Source organism: Toxotes jaculatrix, chromosome 16 (assembly GCF_017976425.1).
Source record: "Toxotes jaculatrix isolate fToxJac2 chromosome 16, fToxJac2.pri, whole genome shotgun sequence".
In the NCBI taxonomy this organism is placed as follows: domain Eukaryota; kingdom Metazoa; phylum Chordata; class Actinopteri; family Toxotidae; genus Toxotes; species Toxotes jaculatrix.
In genome coordinates, this window is record NC_054409.1 from 14,359,920 (window position 1) to 14,379,374 (window position 19,455).

At 40.6% G+C, this 19,455-nt stretch overlaps 1 protein-coding gene across 3 annotated transcripts in view; it reads left to right on the forward strand.

Moving 5' to 3' along the window:
- Positions 1–19,455, forward strand: part of nnt (nicotinamide nucleotide transhydrogenase) — a 32,737-nt gene that overhangs the window by 813 nt on the left and 12,469 nt on the right. For all 3 annotated transcript variants that reach the window (XR_005895487.1, XM_041058978.1, XM_041058979.1), the window contains exons 2-16: positions 1,153–1,368; positions 4,903–5,132; positions 5,673–5,890; positions 6,276–6,363; positions 6,502–6,590; positions 7,069–7,256; positions 7,757–7,890; positions 8,007–8,198; positions 9,379–9,532; positions 10,841–11,002; positions 14,235–14,345; positions 16,144–16,289; positions 16,562–16,757; positions 17,376–17,609; positions 18,266–18,426. Coding sequence is in view for 2 of the 3 variants with exons in the window: in XM_041058978.1 (XP_040914912.1) it covers positions 1,215–1,368; positions 4,903–5,132; positions 5,673–5,890; positions 6,276–6,363; positions 6,502–6,590; positions 7,069–7,256; positions 7,757–7,890; positions 8,007–8,198; positions 9,379–9,532; positions 10,841–11,002; positions 14,235–14,345; positions 16,144–16,289; positions 16,562–16,757; positions 17,376–17,609; positions 18,266–18,426 (2,457 nt within the window). In the remaining variant the exon portion in view is untranslated. The remainder of the gene's footprint in view (positions 1–1,152; positions 1,369–4,902; positions 5,133–5,672; positions 5,891–6,275; positions 6,364–6,501; positions 6,591–7,068; positions 7,257–7,756; positions 7,891–8,006; positions 8,199–9,378; positions 9,533–10,840; positions 11,003–14,234; positions 14,346–16,143; positions 16,290–16,561; positions 16,758–17,375; positions 17,610–18,265; positions 18,427–19,455) is intronic.

Sequence of the window (19,455 nt, forward strand, 5' to 3'; positions counted from 1 at the left end):
CTAAGGGCAGCTTGTTTTTGTGGGAACAGTTTCTCAAAAGTCTTCTTTAAATATGTGTTGAAAGTCGATTAATGGTTTTGTCGATCGACAGTTTTCACTTAGTAATGGGTGGAAATTTGCTGGTTTTCTTAGTTTTATATAATAATAAAGATAATATGTTTGGGTTGGTAAATTTTGATGGCCATTTTCCCACAATATTTTGGCTATTTATGGTCAAGGCAATTAATTCTAACATAATTTTATTGTGCTTTTAATTGAAATTAAAGCAGAAAAGTAGAAATTATTATTTGATGAATGACTTAAATGATAAATCAGTCATTAAAAATGACTGACAATACACTTCCTGGCAGTAGACTCATTTAACTGACTCATAATTTTAATTCTAGTTTCAGTGCTAATAAATAAGGCTGTTTATTACTCTCTGTTTTAATTTGGTTTGGACTTTAAAACCCATTGTATGTGTTTGACCTCTTAACTAAAACGGTCTCCTACTGTGACAGAGTGGAGTTTATTGCCAGTCAATACTAGTTTAAACCCTGCTACACCAGCCAAGCTATCCCAGTCTATCCCAGTTCCATTATCTCCCTGTTAAGTAAACATGCAGCCCCTCATGCTGTTTTACTGCCTAGGTTGTTCAGCGGTTTGCAGTTTAAAGAAATGACTGTGTTTGTTGATGATTTTGTTAATATTAAGATGTTTAAATGACTCTCTTTTTTTCTTCTCATAATTATCCCTACAGAAAATGGGAGAAAATTTACATATACCTGTTTAATAGCAAAACCCTAGGGTGGCTTAATAATGTGGATGCAACAGCCACAATATGTGTTTAATTTAGGTACAAATACACGTAGGAATATTGTCCCAGTGAATGTGACCTGTTGCATAAACAAAGGTCATGCATATGTGCTTGTTCTACAAGTGAACAGGGTGGGACATATTTCTGTGGAACTTTTTCAAAATGAAGTGTGTGCAGTTAGCTGATAATGCTGGGAAAATAGTACTGACACTCTTATTTTCACTTTCACACTTTTCTTTTCACACTTTTTTTTCACACTTTTTCTTTCTGTTTCTTCTTAACCCATAACCCCCTCCTCCCCTTCTCTGTCTGTTGCTGCCCTTATCTCTCACCTGTCTCTCATGACTCTACCCCAGGAGGGGTGCTGCCTGTCCTGTTGAGCTCCTCCTGGTGTGTGAGTGTCGGGTGTGTGTGCACCATGGCGAGCCTCCTACGTGTTGTGGCGGCCAGCTGCTCAGCCCCTGTGTTCAGCGGGGTTTCCAGCTTGAAGCTGCAGAGCACCCGTACAGTCAAATCGTCATGCCTTCGCTTTTTCAGGACCCATCAAGCTCTTGGACGATGTGCCACTCCAGGTAAGATAATGTACATACACAGCAATTTGGAAGGGACACATGTAATAAGATTAATTTGCAGAAAGCATTTAATGTTACAGTCAGTGCAAAATCTTCAAAAGACTGAAATTTTCTGTTTAGAAAGGATCAACTTTCATTAAATCAACTCAAATGTTGTTGAAATGAGGTGTGGAATGAAGAATTTCCATAAGATCCATAACAGTATGTGTTTTGTATGTGCAACATAGACAGAAAACATAGAGGCTGTGACGGTGAGACGGACTGTCCCAGAGTCACAGCAACAGTTAAATCTTTTCCAGCCATCCCTGATCAAATAAAACTGTTCCAAACATAAATATTTTGGTAGTGTCTCAGGCCTTGGACATTTGATTTCTTGACAGCATGCCTGCACTGGTAGACAATCTATGATATGGTGAGATCAGCAGCCACAGACCATAGGTAGTAGATTTACTGCTAAATAAGAACAGCATGTCGGAACTGGTGCGGAAAATATTCATACACTCAGGACTCTTTGATAATGTGTGGATGGCCTTGTAAAATATGAAGTGGGCAGGATGACCCAGTTCTGTGTCAGCAAATTATTGTTAGCCTAGAGCATTTCTAACCTAGATATAGGAGTAATGCAAAAGCATGAACTGCATAATTACGTAGCAAATACAGAACAGTATGTGTGCATCTAGATGTGTTTTTTTAATATTTATAACAGAAGTACTATAAGTAAATAAGATCATAATTAGATGGTTTGATTTAAGGACACCACACTGATTTTCCTCCTGATGGAAATTTGAGCTACTTGTAACCCGTCTGTTGAAGTTTATAGATACATGTTTTACTACTGATTGCGACATGAGAGCATTGCCACCTGTAGCCTCTGTGTGATTTCTCATGTGCCTCTGTATCACATGCAGGGCTGTAGCATGGCAGGTGACACTTACAAATTACATAAACACTGACAGAGGTTATGTTTTCAGTGAAATGGCACTAATCACAACTAAAAAGGACAGAGACATTCACTATTCATACCATTGTCTTTGGCAACTGGTGAAGCAAATCTGTCACAGTCACATAATAATGCTGTACAGCAATCTTTCATTCATTCTTTTTCTGTGGAAGCTCAGTCCTCTTCAAGGTTTGAACACTGTTATTGTTATGAAGAAGTTAATCTACTGTTTAGGCAAAATAGAGATACATAAAACCAAACAGGGGACATCTTTTAACCCCTCACAGTAGCCTTTTTCTTTAAACTCGTCTTAGAAGTGTGTTCTAAACGTCAGTGTTGCTACCTTCATTTGCTCTGAACTCCAAGGTCACATTCAGGACAATGCAGCTCTGAGGCATTGTTCTCCATTTTCCATGCCCTTACTTTCTACCCACTAAGGTGTGTGTCTGTGTACGTGTGTGTACTGTGAAAACCAGTATCAGCTGGTTGCAGGTGCTTCATGTCTGTGTGTGCTGGAGTCTTAGTTGTGCCAATGCCCCTCTGTCTCTGTGTGGCTGAGTGTTAGAGGGGTGCTGGTGACCTGGTTCATGCTGACTAGAAGTTGACATTCCTGAAGTTCAGCGGGCAGGGTCTATTCTGGACACACAAGTATCAGCTTACAATCTCACAGACAACTAGAGGAGGGGCACACACCACACACACTTGCTTATGCTTTGACCTCTAGGGAGCCTATGGACGTCCAGTATAGATGATGTGGACAGAATGACACCGTGCTTTATGAACTGTGCGGCTGTGTCGACCTTGTTAGCCTTACCAACTTAGACGCACTTGTTTGTGGAACTAGTATTAAGAAATTAATACGCTAAGTATGCTCCTTGATTAGCAGATGCTGCAGATGTGTCACTTTTATCATTAGGAAAGAGACACAGCACCCTCACCAGGTGAGACAGATAAATACATCCAGGGGTTTGAAGGCTTATCAGACTCAAAAACACGGTTTAATACTGTTATGAACAGTTTTGCAACCCTGGAAAGTTAGAACAGATTCAGTCATGCCCCACTGTGTCAATGGAGTACAATACCTGCACTGAAATTGAACGTGGAGCCTGCATTTTTTCAAAGAGTGCTAATGGCATGGCTTTAAAATTACAGTGTGTATTTGTTTGAGTTTTTTCTCACTGAAATGTATTATGAGTATCCTTGAGATCTAACAGAAGTGCTAAAAGCATTTCCTTCCTCATTAAAAAAAAAAAAAAAAGAATTTTGTTTTTGGTGCGTTACCACCACCAACTGTTCTCAGTGGTCACGAACTCCACAGGTTACCTAAAGTATACAGAAAGTAAATATGTAGAGTCTAAACAAGATAATGTTATAGTGGTGGATGGGTGTATCTGCTAGTGTCTACCCCTTCTGAACATCATTTAAACTCTGTTTTAGTAGAGTAATATGATAGCCATGGGACAGTCTACCCAGCACTCTGACTCTAATCTCTTAGTCTTAAGATGATTGCTACCTGAGCACAAAATGTTTTGGTAGAGACAATAGTTTACAGACAGTGCCATGTGATGACTCTTGGTTCATAGACTTGGACACCTAGCAACCTTTTTTTTTACTTGTGTTGTGGAGTTTTTTGTAAAATAAAAGTTGCTAGAGGACAGGTCATCACAGCAGAGTGAGAGGAAAGACAGCCTTTCAGAGGCTCTAGTGTTTATATATAGACGAGGAGACAGTGGGGAAAGAGCTGCAGTGGAATTTTCCATAGGAGCCAACACAACATGTGACTTGCCTGTCGCTTGCACACTAGACACAAATAAGAGTACAAAAAAAAGACACTGAAGTATTATTATTGTAAGCGCATTTGTTCTGTTTTGTGTATTATTCATTTTTGCATTGGTTCCTTTTTAGTCTTGTTTCCTTTAACAACAAAGCCAGTATCTTTCCCATTTTAAACTCCTCTCTTGTTCTTGCACACATTGAAACAGCTGTGCATTGAACAGCAAAAATCTGGGACAAGAAAACAAGGCTGTTTCCATCCACAGTGAAAACGACATGTATCTGTGTCTTTCTTTCCCATTTTTGAATGTAAATGGTCCATGTGACTTTGAATAAAGACAAGTTTGACAGTGAATTACGGTATTTCCTTGTTGACCGTGATGTCCTTCAGATGCCGTATACTGGTTGTGGCCTAGATGAAAAGTCTGCTGACCCTGTCTACTGGAACCAGTGTGAAATGTTAATATGATATTTGGTTCAGACATTCAAAGCATCATCATCAGGCTAAAAAATCAGACTAATAAGAAAATGATAACACACTAAACTAAGCTGGTGAATAGCTTCAGAGAGAGTAACATAGCTGAAGAATATGATGTTGTTACAGAACACTGACATTAACCCTAAGTACTGCATAAACAATATTTATGGTAAACTCAGTTTTAACTTCACTCATGGTCATGTCTCCTTGAAGCTGCAATGGTATCTGCATGGATGAGCATGAGTATTTTTCCCTGTTATTGTGGTCTTTATAAAAAATCATGAGCTCCATGTGAATAATTTCATTAATATAACTTCTGCATTGTTTCTCTTTGCCTCTCCAGGTATTCCATACAAGCAACTCACAGTCGGTGTTCCCAAAGAAATTTTCCAGAGTGAACGCCGTGTGGCGCTGTCTCCCGCTGGCGTCCAGGCGCTCATCAAGCAGGGCTTCAATGTCGTCGTGGAGTCGGGGGCCGGAGAGCCTTCCAAGTTCGCTGATGAACAGTATACCCAGGCTGGAGCAACAATTAAAGATGTTAAAGATGTCTTGGCATCTGATGTGGTGGTTAAGGTAGGATTAAAGTTTATTTTTTAACAGTTCATCAAGGCCAGATAGAAAAAGGAGGAAGGTCTAAGAAGAGGTAATGAGGGATAAAGGAAGGAAAAGGGTGGCACATGGAACATGGCCACAGCTCTTTGCACTTAACGTGACTTTTGTGGTGTGGGGTGCAGTAGGAAAAGGGAGAATGACAGAGCATGGGAATGTGGGAAAGAACCAGTTTTCATAGGCTAAAACAACAAATAACTGTGAAGTATGATTTCACTTCAGACACGATGATTGAGGTAGAGAAATGGAGAGGGAAAGGAAGCAAAGAAAATGAAAAGCAGGCTGATACTTCCTGGGATCTTTCTTCTTATAAAACATTTCCAGGTGTATAAATGAATGAAAGAAAGAAGTGTAGATCTGAGGACTGAAAGGGGTTTCAGTAGTATGCAGTAAGCCAGAAGAAATGCGTGAGATGGCGGGAAAGCTTTTAGTCAAATATTTTGCTTCTCTTCTCACGTCGTCTGTCTCCACTTATGTTCTCTGACTGAGTTTTTCTCCTTCCAGGTCCGTGCTCCCACTTTCAACCCTGCGTTGGGCGTCCATGAGGTGGAGATGATGAGGGAAGCAGCCACTTTAATCAGCTTTATCTACCCAGCTCAGAACCCTGAGTTGATGGACATGCTGTCCCAGAAGAAGGCCACTGTCCTGGCAATGGACCAGGTTCCGCGAGTCACCATCGCCCAGGGTTATGATGCACTGAGCTCCATGGCAAACATTGCAGGGTGTGTGCATGGTGCTTTCAAGTACCATTTTTATGAGCAAGGTCAACTTGAATGCATGAAAACACAGATGTACTGTATGTGCAGTACATCAGCACAGTTATGTGTATACTCTGTTTACATATACTGTTAACACTGTGTTTTACAATAACCTTAAAATTTAAAAAGCAAGCAGTGTGGCAAAAGTTGGGTCAACTTGTAGCTTAAAACATTTGTATCATTAGGTAGAATGGTTGGCTGACTAGTTTCTAACAAGGAGGCAGTGTGTGTTCAGATATTAAACAGGATGTTTGAGAGTCTATTTTCTCCTTTCTCAATTAGACACATGATAGAACACTTCATACTTTATATATATCATTTCCTATGTCGTTGTACTCTGTAATTTTAGGTACAAGGCAGTGGTGCTGGCAGCTAACAGCTTTGGTCGCTTTTTCACTGGACAGATCACAGCAGCTGGGAAAGTACCACCTGCAAAGGTGTGTGTTTTTGCCAGCACTTGTCTTATTGGCGAAGAATTATTGCAATGGGAATTTGTCTATTCCAGTTTTAAATTTGAAAAGACCATGCAACTGTATTGCCATCCCAAAGTATTTCATATATGTGTTTTTGAATAGGTGCTGATCATTGGAGGTGGTGTGGCTGGATTGGCAGCTGCTGGCACTGCCAGGGCCATGGGAGCCATTGTCAGAGGATTTGACACCAGGTTTGTAAATGTAATATGAATTACAGATTAAAATAATACTGATTGAAGTATTAGCGGTGCAGAATTAGATGGAAATATTTGTCTTGTTCATCAGCTAATATGGTCAGCTTTGCTAAGTTGGAATTGACAACATGCATGTGTAGACATTGATCAGCTGGCAGTGTGAGTTGGTATTATAATAGCATAACAACAGTAATTAACCATAGTGAAGAACACATTGCGTCTCCCTTAAAAGGAATTCCATATTTCGCCAGTTGCTCTACCTTTCAATTGTATGCAACTGAATTCGTGCTGCCATATAATACAGTTTTGTTTTATGAATGCAGTTTTAAGGACGAACACTGTTACTCCTGCATTGCCAGTCTAGAGAAAGGAATTTTTTTTTTAATATGCATTTGTTCTCGTGTTCTATCAGAGATATTTTCCTTCTGCCCGACTAAGAAATCACCTCTGACATTTCATCTCCTCCCTCTCCCAGAGCTGCAGCTTTGGAGCAGTTTAAATCTCTGGGCGCAGAGCCACTGGAGGTGGACATTAAGGAGTCAGGAGAGGGCCAGGGAGGCTACGCCAAGGAAATGTCAAAAGAGTTCATAGAGGCAGAGATGAAGCTGTTTGCCAAACAGTGTCAGGACGTGGACATCGTCATCAGCACGGCTCTTATCCCTGGTATGCACAGAAGCATAAACTGAAGGGCAGATCGACTGTCCTCAAACTCAAGGCCATGTAAACTTCTTTTCTGCCGGTCGTGAAATATCTGGAATATCACAGTACATGAGACATGTATTCTGGGCAGGTGGTCAGAGAATTTAGAAATAAAAAAGGACAAGTCACGGAATATTGAACATGAGAAATGACTTTAGCAGAATGTACCAGAACATATTTTACAACTGTTTCGCATTTGTTCCGTTACTTTGTGGTTTTCAGCACTTTTTGTACGTGGCCACGTGTCCACAGAAAAACTCAGCTGTTGTGAGTCATTTGTTGGGTCGTAACGTGGCCTGGAAGTCTGTGTGTATTCTTAGCTTTTTCTCTTTTCAACACATTTCTTCATAGCTTTTTTAGTCATTTGATTTGTTTACCTTAATGGAAAGTAAAGGTGACTAGCAAGAGATTCAGTTGGTTGTCCTCATAGCCATGATTCCTTGCTGTCTGTTTTAACATTGCAGGCAGGCGGGCACCCATTCTGATCACCAAACCAATGATAGAGAGCATGAGAGATGGGTCAGTGGTGGTGGACTTGGCTGCCGAGGCTGGAGGAAACATTGAGACCACAGTACCCGGAGACCTGGCGGTACACAAGGTCAGTGCACATACTGTCCACGCATGCTCCCATCCATACCGCATATAGTATAATACATTTGCTGCCACCAGTCTTCCCTTCCAGTTTAGTCTAATATCACTTTTTTTTTTTCTAAGGGGGTGACCCATATCGGCTACACAGACCTGCCCAGCCGTTTGCCAACACAGTCCAGCACTCTGTACTCCAACAACATCACGAAGCTGATGCGTGCGGTCAGCCCCGACAAGGACAACTTTTACCTGGATGTCAAGGATGTGTTCGACTATGGGACCATGGATCACGTTGTCAGAGGATCTATTGTAATGCAGGTACGAGGTCTCACGTGGCCAGCAGTCGAACAGACAGATATGTGCACAGCTGAGATTTCACACAAATGTCTCAGGTGATAAACAAGGAAAGAAAGTAAGGATACATACTGCCATGTAGAAGATCATTCAAAATGGCTTGTAGGTCTCTGCTATGGTCACTAGATGTCACCCTAAGAACACATCCTTCGTTTCTTACCCTGTTTTTATTCTTCAGCATCTCTACAGTCACCTATGGATCAGTTTCCCCTCAGTATACCTTTATAAGATTTAGATTTAAAATGAGATTTTCAGTCAGAGCCTGAAAAATGAATCAGCCTGTTGATATCATTGTCTGCCATCACCTTTCACAGATGTTCTAGTTATGGTTCATTTTTCCACTGTACAATGTAAAATTTTATGTTAATGGGAATTTTTTTTTTTAGATTTTTTTAAAAACTTTTTTTTAACTCTTGAATATGAATGTCAGGATCAACCTCTAGCATCGGTCTGACCCTATTGTTAGTTACAGAAGCAAAGCATAATTACTGAGTGTGTATGTGAGGCAGTGATGCTCCACCAACTACTGTTGATCTGGCTTTATTTCTTCAATATTTTTCAGCACCACTACTGTGTTTGAGTAAAAGGGGATTTATCCAAGTTTTAATTCTTTTTTTTTTTTTGGGAAATTATTTGCGATAATCAGTCTCAGTCAACCTGTGCTCGCTTTTCTTTTTTTTTTGAAAGTGAACACATAGATCAGGTATTATTTTGAGCCATATCTGATCACAGCAATGGTCTCACATCTTATAAATGATGCTAGAATCCAGACATTACTTACTGTACCCACTGATCATTAGTTTGCTTACTTTGATCTTGACAGCATAGTCTAATGTTTCACAGATTTACGAATGCAGCAGAGATCACTGCAGACAATCAGGTAATGAGATCAGGGAATAAAAGCAGACTTCAAATCACCTCTTAATAGATGTCATTTGATATTGTTGATATAACTAAAAAATGGTTGCCCTGACTGCCACCACTTTCAATGACCATTCCTCTCTTCTCTCTAAGGTAAAGGTAACTGCAATCTGAGCCGTAAATATGGCGTATAGGAAAGATTGACTGAACTTTACATCCTGCTCTTTTCTACCCTCTTTTTACCTTTCACATTGCACCATTCTCCATTTATTGTCACTTTCAGAATGGAAAGAACCTGTTCCCCGCTCCTCAGCCAAACAATGTGCCCACTGCAGCTCCTCCTAAACCCAAGTCTGTTCAGGAACTGGAGGCAGCGAAGGCTGCACAAACCTCCCCCTTCAGGGCTACACTCACCACTGCTAGCATGTACACTGGAGGTCAGTTGTTGCCATTGAAACCGAATGTACCATTAAATTTAGATTTTCTGGTTAAGCAGAGAAATCAGAGTGATGCTGAATCTGAGTAAAGTGCTCATTTACAAAGCGCATTCTGTTAATTGTTCTCGTTGGGTCTCATGGGAGGTTTAGGTCCAGCCATAAGGTGAAGGATAGGTTAATGATCAGCTTTTTAGGTCACTGCTGGAATGTGCACAGGAGGCGAGAAGTGACAGAGGCAGATTACACGCACAGACACCCTGTTAGTGTCAGGAAGTGTGCATTGTAAAAACAGTGTCACGCTGAGTTTTTGTTTGAAGTAGTGCTGTGGTGAGTGATTCCCATGGTGCCACACAGCGCTCTGTAAGTGCACCACATGCAGTTAATGTGGTTCACACGTTGTTTAGGTGCTGGAGTTGTTTCCTACTTAACACCACCACACAGCTACTGATGTTAGCTGCTCTTATTTTTTTTCCTGGGGGGGTGGGAACCTGGTTAGTGCTGGTTACATGCTTATTAGCTTGGCATGTAATTTAGCCCTTTTAATATTTTTGTATCGGCTGTCCTGGACGTAGACAACTTATTCTCTTACAACAGTTAGTTTGGCAAAGAAAATTTGTTACATGACACCAATGTCAAAAAACAGACAATTCTCTCTTTGACTGATAACTATGCATGTGAGTTGAAGTAACAGGACATAAGGTCAACATGGGTGGTCAGATACCTACCAGATCTTACAGTCAAGTCCAGCTGTGCTTAGAGTTGGGGAAATTACTACATCCAGTGCAAATTAATACTATTTAAACTACTACTGTTACCCCAAAGTGTTGAAAGGTGATAACAGGATAGGAAAGTTAAAAAAAGAAAAATAGTTTGCTTTCCAAAATCATGTTTGTTTTATCTTGCTTTCCTTTTTTGTAAAGTTGGTATTGGTTAGTGTCATGCATTCAGGCCTCTAAAAATGATTCACATTGAACAGTTGCTTGTTCTCGTGTTCTCAGGGAACAGAATATTTGTTGTTCTATTTAGTTGATTTTAGTAAAATATTTACTTAATTTCTGTTTCATATTTAAACCAAATTCATTCAGATAAAGATGTAATTTGTGTATAGGCATTATCTGAAGACAAACAAGTTTTGTGTTTTTTTTCCTTGGGGAGAAAAATCATTTGTACATGACACACGTTTAAGAACAAATCACTCCAATGAAGAGATTCATCTCAGTTATTTGTAGATTATTTAAATGAAATCAGTCCCTAGTTTTTACCATAACTTCCCTTTACTTTCTTTAACTTTATCTCTTTCTGTACCAGGTGTTGCCACCCTGTTGGGTCTGGGTCTGTCGGCTCCAAATGCCGCCTTCACTCAGATGGTCACCACCTTTGGCCTCGCTGGCATCGTGGGATATCACACAGTGTGGGGGGTCACTCCTGCTCTGCACTCTCCGCTCATGTCTGTCACCAACGCCATCTCAGGTTAGTTGCGTTTAGTCGAGCTGGATATCGGCACTGAGTCACAGAGGCGGCATCTGTTACTACTTTTTAACTTAAAATAACCCTTTTGTGCACATTTTAGATATTTTGCACATCATGCAGCCCCAAATGAACCACTTACAAGAAGTAACCCCTGCCTGTAGTCCATCTAATAACTTTAGAAATTGTGTGCACTGATCGCAGTCTCTCTCAATTCAGTTAATTAATAAATTAAACTTTATACGGGTTAGTGAATTACAGATGATTAACAACCTGATGAGACAATAAACGTGAGACTAATGCACGAGAAATATAAATAATGAAAATGCTACAATGAACCCAGTTTATCAAATAAAATAGAGTTCAGATACATAGAGCATAGTTTTCGTCATAGATATTCATGTATTAAATGTAAAAAGCAGGATTTAATTGAAGAGAATACAACTTACCACCAACACATATACACAGAGCAACAACAACATATAAAACAAATTAAACTATAATACACACTAGTTAACAATGCAAATAAAATATTTTAAAGCAAAGCACAAAACATTAAAACAGAATAAAGATCTTGTTCAGAGATCAAACGGGTCACACGTCAGTCCAGCAGGTCTCTTCAGCCTCACTGTTGCTTTTGCTGTTCGGTCCAAATAAAAACTTTAAAGATTGTGTCCTTATTGTCTGCTGCCGCTTAACACGGAGGGGTTAAGAGGTTACAGAGGTAAGTGCATGTGTGTGTTCTCGTGGCTTTGATCACTTGAAGACCCACACTGAGGGTAGGAAGTAACACACAGTCGGTGATCTTTGAGGGTCAGGGAAGTCCTTTGCTCGTTTACTCGTGCACACAGCCGGACATCAGAGCTCGGCTACCGTATCCCAGCAGTGTAACAACTAAGAGACAGTTTTCACTTTCTTTAAAACTTTATTAGTTGCACCTACGCCCTATTTTCTCATTCTCATCTTCACACCATTTTACATGTTCCTCTGGTTCTATATGTCCATTTTATACTTTCTTTTTCACAATAGAATTCACCATGTGCAGCTCTTGTCAAATTCAGTCATTGAATATGATTTATTTAATTTTATTTTGGACACGTTATGATGGAATCAATCTAAAAGCTATAACTCCACAAGATCATTGAATATCAGAATCTTAAGACCACAAATGAAAGAAATGAATTTATCAAGTGGCTTACTCCTCCTTACAGAGGAACTTAACATTTGGAGGTTCTCCTCTCTTCTCTTCTGCCCTCTGTTTGTCCTCATCTCTTCTTCTCACCCTTTCCTCCTGGTCCAGGTATTTTCCATTCATATCGATCATGGCCTTATTATCCCTCTTTTTTTTTTTTTTTTTTTTTTTTTTAATATCACTCAATGACTGACTGCGGTTATGGAAACAGTGAGACCAGCAGAGTTTTGTTGTTGTGCCAGGCATCGTAAAGACACACACACACACACACACACAATCAGTCAGACATTAGGGAACCTTATTGGAATTCAGGGTTGGAGTGAGGGACAGTTGCATTCTTCATGGGGAGATTATAGTGTTACAACCAGTAGTGACTGTGACTGGTGGGTCATCTTAAATTCTTCAGACACTGGTTTCATATCCAGCGGCTCATTGAAGTACATCTTTATATCTGGTGTCTGATATAAATGCTTTAATCTACTTGAGAGCACTGATTCACGCTAACACTTTGCCTGTAGCCTGGTGCCTGGTGTTTGTAACCGAGACACACCTACAGGTCATTGGCCCACCCAGTATGTATGTATATGCATGTGTGTGTGTGTGTGTGTGTGTGTATGTCCAATGACGCCTATTTGCTTTCTTTCTGGCTAATCTGTTAGTTGTGGTAGCCAGGCATGTCTTTAATCTCCACCTAAATTTTGTAACTGTACCTTTTTTTCTTCTTTTTTTTTAAACTAAAAATTCTTTGATACTAGCTTGGCTTTGCCACTTCACCTTCTCAATCATGAAGTCGTAGGAGTGTGATGGATGTGAATATAAAAATAATATAGTATATTGCCAGTATATATTAGTCATTTTTTAATGATTACTAAGCAATATTAGTTGTGTGGAGAGCAAAAATGAGCTAAAAGAACAATCCAGATAAATATATAGAGAGTGGTCAGGGGGTTTAGGATTGACTAATGATTTTAAATAAATATATTTCATTACCTAGAACACTGCATGTAGGTTGTCAGATGAAGTGAGAGGCAGAGAAAACGTGTGTATTTGAAGGCGTGAAGAAGTTTCAGGTCGGATATGAGCCGTGTAAGAATAGATACACACATACGAGGTTACCTTACGGGCGCTGGCTTGCATCGGTGCCAGCAGCGAAAACATGCTAATCATTGGCATATGGAAAAAGCTGATGATTAGTGGTGGCCTGACACTGTTTCAGGTATTCATGTGCCAGGAACCAAACTACAAATGCTTGGAAAGCTTTTTATTCCTGTGAATTCTGTTCTATCCTATGCTCATCACAGCATTGCGTGCTTCCTGCTGGAGTCGTCTCTTTCACAATAGTGGAAATTTAAAATTAGCTTGTGTTTATGTCGTGGAAGTTGTGAAATTATGTTTGGCAGCATTTGAAACTTGCTTTGTTTAGGAGCTGATATATACACGATTATAAAGCCGACTTTGTTTGAGAAAAAATGAGACTAGTGAGAAGATCTCAGACTTCACATTTTCCTCATGTTAAAATCCAATCTCAACACTATTGACTTTGAGCGCAAACCCGCTCGCACGCATACACACACTACCGGTTTTTCCAACTTAAATTGTACACAAACAAGTCCGTGTGAATGCAGGCTCCGGGGGTGCTGTCTATTGCATCTTACTGCCTGTAAGTCATTACAGGACTGATGTTATCAAGGTTTCCTGAGCCTCTTTTGGTAAACACACTCACACACACCCTCTCTTTCTTTTTTCTTCTCTTTTTATCTCTAAATGTCTTTTTTTTCCCCCAATCTGGGGAGCAAACAGAGTATTTTAAGTATAAGAAGACAGCTATAAAATTTGTCTATAGATGTGCTGATAATGATGAAAATAATAATGAAAATAATTCTCATCAGTGTTAAGATGAGCTTTTGCAATGACCCCCTGACTTTAATGTTCTGTTGAGATCCTGTGTTGTTTTTGTGAGATCTTCACCAAAGTTTTCAGTGTCCTGTATAATGTATTATGAAAGTGGAGGTTCATGAATGCTAAAATATCTGTGCTCCGCAGGTCTGACGGCTGTGGGTGGTCTGTCCCTGATGGGAGGCGCCTACACTCCAACAACCACTGCTGAGACACTGGCTGTGCTCGCCGCCTTCATCTCCTCGGTCAACATTGCCGGTGAGTCACCCGCACATAGACACCTCTCAGTGATCCCTGCCAGTTACAGCAACCTTTAGCCAGTAAAATATCAACTTAGGCTGAAGATTGAAGTGTTTTATATTGATTATACAATAACATGCCTTTGACCAAGTTTTGCAGCTGCCCTTTCTACCCACCTGCTCAGACGGGAGTCAGTGGCTCTGGCTCGGACCACACACATTCATTCCTGCTATTACCCTTAATAATTCCCATTATAATGACAAAGTGTTCCTGGAGTCATTATAATACTCATCACTCTCTAATAGTCCTGGGAAACACAGTGTGCCTCCGGGGCTGAGCCATCAATTAGTTTTAATTTCTCCTATTGGCGCACATCTTGACACCAGGGGAGACATTGATGCAAGCAAATGAATAGTTAACTTGCATAATGGTTCAGTTCAGCCCCAGCGTCTGTGTGTTTGTTAGGGCTACACCGAAACATATTTCAGATTTGTGTGAGAGACGCAGGACGCCACAAGGTTTTAAGTTCGAGGAAATGCTGTGAATCCTGCCACAAATCACGAGCCCTTTAGGCTCTGTGGCATTACCACTTTTTTTTTGTTTTAGATCTCTTAACAAAAGCACGCTAAAATACCACATAGAAATACCTAGTTTCTTACCCTAGTTGTTTAATTTCATTTTTGATGTTCTTCATGGGTTTGGTTCCACACGCACATTTCTAAGCGGTTTACCACATCACCCATAAACCCTTGGGAACCAAAAAAAAAAAAAAAAACATTCCATGGAAAGGGACGAAACACACTAGTGAAATTTAGCTCCAATAAAACAGACTCTGAAATGTTTCGGCTTGTGTGTCTGTTTTGAGGAGCAGGTCTCTGGCCATAGCTTCTTGTTCCCTTCATGTCTCCATAGTCGTAAGGAGAAAATCCATGGAAAACACCTGGGTCTGTTGAATATCTTGAGCTAACTATTGTTATGTTAACTCACTATGCTATGTAACAGTAAATTTAAAAATAATGTTGACATTATTTTTGACTGCAAAAATGGATGACTAGTTGGGATTTCAGATGGACTTTATTAGAGCTCATGATGGTGTTGCTGATTTGCTTTTATTCTTGCAAGCTTTCTAAATATAGTGCCAGCAGACTCGTTCTGGGGGAAAAATAACCAAACGAAATGAGTGTATACTGGCTTTGCGTGGTTTAAATACATGAACATTCCTCCATATTAATATATTGACACAGATTGGTCTGCAATAATGGTAGTCAGATTGTTATTACATGTTTTAACTGGGACAGTCTGAGGCTGAAAGGCTGAAATTACATGAACTGGAAAGAAACAGGTGCTAGCCTCTGATTCACCCTTGTATGTATGCGTGTGCACGTGGCTACAATCATGCCAGGGGGAGAAAAAGGGAGACATACACACGGTAAAGTGATCTCCTCCTATAAAGCAGTGAGACACTGTCTGGTCCCGGTTTGACACTTTTGATGTTTTCTTCATGAAATATTTACACTGACATAAAGTAGAGTCATTAAATTCCTAACATTGGTTATTGTGCTTGGCAACAGTTTTTAGTGAATGGCTTTAAAACACCTGTTGTCTTTAAATAGATATTTTTCCTGTTTTTCAGACACCTTTACATCCTCACTCCTCACTCTCCCTTTTTATTTTGGAAATGACTTATCTGTTCGTAAAGCACCTTTGTAAACCTGATTTTGTGCATTTTCAAGAACAGGTGTATTCACTCTCTCTCTCTCTCTCTCTCTCTCTCTCTCTCTCTCTCTCTCTCTCTCTCTCTCTCTCTCTCACCCAGGTGGTTTCCTGGTGACTCAGAAGATGTTGGACATGTTCAAGCGTCCCACCGATCCTCCAGAGTATAACTACCTCTATCTGCTTCCTGGTGGCATCTTCGTCGGAGGCTATGCAGCTGCTCTGCACTCTGGATACAACATTGAACAGGTGTGACAGGATGTTTATGCCATATCCACGTGTTTAGTTCAAGGGTGTATCTGTGGTTTCCCACAGAAACCATGTTCTCAGTTCCTCCGAACTGGTGCAAAGCAGCCCATGACCATGTAAAAGTTGGCTAATCATCCTCGAAATGTATTCTTTGTTTGCCCAGATGTTGTACAGGACCTTCCAAGTGAATCATTTGGCCTATTTTTCTCATCATGTGGTCCCTCAATCCTTGTCTATAACCCCTTTTTTCCATTTTCGGTCTCTCTCAACAGATGATGTACTTGGGCTCAGGTCTGTGCTGTGTCGGTGCCCTGGCTGGCCTTTCCAACCAGAGCACAGCCCGCCTGGGTAATGCTTTGGGTATGATGGGAGTCGCTGGGGGGCTCGCCGCCACTCTGGGTGCCCTCAAACCAAGTCCTGAGCTTCTGGCACAGATGAGTGCAGCCATGGCTGTAGGTGGCACTGCTGGTGAGTCTGTGTGTAATTACGCCACAAGAAGGAGAAGGTGGACACACAGGCAAACTCTAAGACTTGCAGAATTGTGTTAATGAAGATAGAAAGTCTCTCGAGTCTGTAAATTACTGGACATGCATTTTGCTGTATGTGTGTGTATTTGTGTTTATGTGTGCATGTATTCCAAGCTTGGCCAGATTAAGCAGCAGGTGTTCTGAGCACAGAGACTCCCTGTGATGTTTACATCAAACACAGCATGACTAACTCCCCATCAGACACAGGAGGTTTGTCGAAATGGTCGGCATCACGTATTACTCACTTTCTCTTGCTCACTCGCTCTCAACCGTTTAATCATTTCAATGCTAATTGTTCCAGTAACAAAGCTGAAACGTAGACTAAACTATCCAAACAGACAATAATGCCCTTTTCCAAATGCGGCACCGTTGCAGTGTAGACCCACTCACAAACTTGGAATTTCCCCAAACAGGCTTCAGCAGCAAACACCTGGTCCTTCACATGGACCCACTTCCCAGCATTCCTCTGAGTGTGTGCGCACATGCTTGTGTTTTGCATGTCATTTGTGTGCGTGTCTGTCTGGGGCCACTGAACTTTATTTATTTGTTATCTCCCTAGGCCTGGCCATTGCTAAGAAGATCCAGATCACCGACTTGCCCCAGCTGGTGGCTGCCTTCCACAGCTTGGTGGGGCTGGCTGCCGTGCTCACCTGTGTGGCCGAATACATGATCGAGTATCCCCACTTCGCCACAGACCCCGCAGCCAACCTCACCAAGATAGTTGCATACCTCGGCACCTACATCGGTGGAATCACTTTCAGCGGCTCTTTGGTGGCTTACGGCAAACTGCAAGGTGAGAAAAGCGCAGTCGCGTATGCTTAAAATTCCTCAGACTGTGAACATCCACACTTCTGGATGTACAGACAGAACGTGCGTTAATGCTGTTTTGGTATTATAAGCCATGTTTGTTCTCCTTTCTATGTTTGCTGGATAGACATGATGATACGTTTTTATTGATCTGAATAAACTTCAGATGCTGAAAACAGGATTTGTGGTATATTTGCCACTAAGATAGCTGCTGACAGATGATGTGTCGGCTTGGTCCAATTGTCGTTACCAGCACGGGAAGATCTGATGCTTCATACCTGCTGTTGCCTGCTGTGAATGGAAAAAGCAAATGAGTTCATCAGGTTCATGTGCTGGCACCAGTCCCAGCAGCCACACACTAATTTCCATGTTGGCTGCAAGTGTTTCATAATGACAAATTATGCACAAGCATGACTTTCAGTTAATGACAAGTCTCAAGTGGTGGCTGCTGAAGAGAGCTCTAATGATTAATGCTACTGCTTTAAAATTTTTCCTGTTTATGAGAAGCTCACAGCTGAATGATAAATAAATTTTAAGTGTTTATTTGCAGTGATTAGTGGTGTGTTTTTCCCTAACTCCTGTCATTTTCTCTTTCCCCTTGTCTTCCCATCATTTTCTTTCCTTGGCTTTCTCTCCGTGCAGGTCTGCTGAACAGTGCTCCCTTGATTCTCCCTGCTCGTCATGCTCTGAACGCCGGTCTCATGGCAGCTAGTGTTGGTGGGATGATTCCCTACATGCTGGATCCCAGCTACACTACAGGCATCACCTGTCTCGGATCTGTCTCTGCTCTCTCGGCTATCATGGTACGCCGTGTGTTTTCATGTTCTTGAGCTCTATTTTTGCACTCATTGAGGCCACTGAAGAGAAAAATCAGATGGGAATTTTCTTACATGCTGACAGACTGAACATGTTAGAATGTTGTTAAAAGACCTTAATACACATCAGGCAGGGGAAAAGGAATTAAAAAGTTAGAAAAAATTTAATGCTGGAGACACACCAGGATGGAATAAGTGATAGAAGGGATTTACTGAAAAAAAAAAAAAGGTAAGCAGCGTCTTGCACAGGAAACAGTAGCAGCCCAGAAATTCAGTCAGAGTTGGGCAAAGAGCTGTTAATAGTCTGGCTGCCATAGTGGCAAACAGGCTTGACTTTGTAAATGTGCCAATTTCCTGCTTGTAATCGACTCATTATATTAAGTCTTGCTTAACTTTTGAAAATGTGCCACGGAGTTTGACAGAGATGTCTGCAGTCCACAGGAAGATGTAGATATTTTCTCCTCAGTAGTAGTAAATATTAAGTCTGGGGCAAATCAGCCTCTTGCATGAGTTGCAAAATGTTTAGGAAGAAAACTTCTAACTGACATGGGCTGAAAAGCACTTTTAAAAAGCTTAAACATTTCAGAGATATTAGAAAAGAAGTAACAAAATTTCTTAACTTTTCATAAAGCAGTCAAATGGCAAATCATTCACCTCTCAGTTTTTACTGTGTGATCAGAAGAAAAAAACAAGGAAACTGATTATGTGGAATTTGTTTGAATCATACAGTCTTTATAGAAACTGTAGTTAGTTTTTTCTACTGATGTTGAGTTTTGAGTTTTACAACTTCTGAAAATAGATTTTAATCAAGTGAATCCAAGCAGAGCAGCCAGAGGCAGAGAGCACACACTAATGTAATTACAATAAAAAAGAAAAAAAAAATATGTTCACAGTAACGTGTTTCAATTTCAGTATTGCTAATTTATCTGCTGCATTTGCATATTTACGTGTCTTTTGGGAAAATCAGCAACTGGATTCAGTCCCAGAAAAAATGATCAGTGCTTCCCTAAAGGTTGG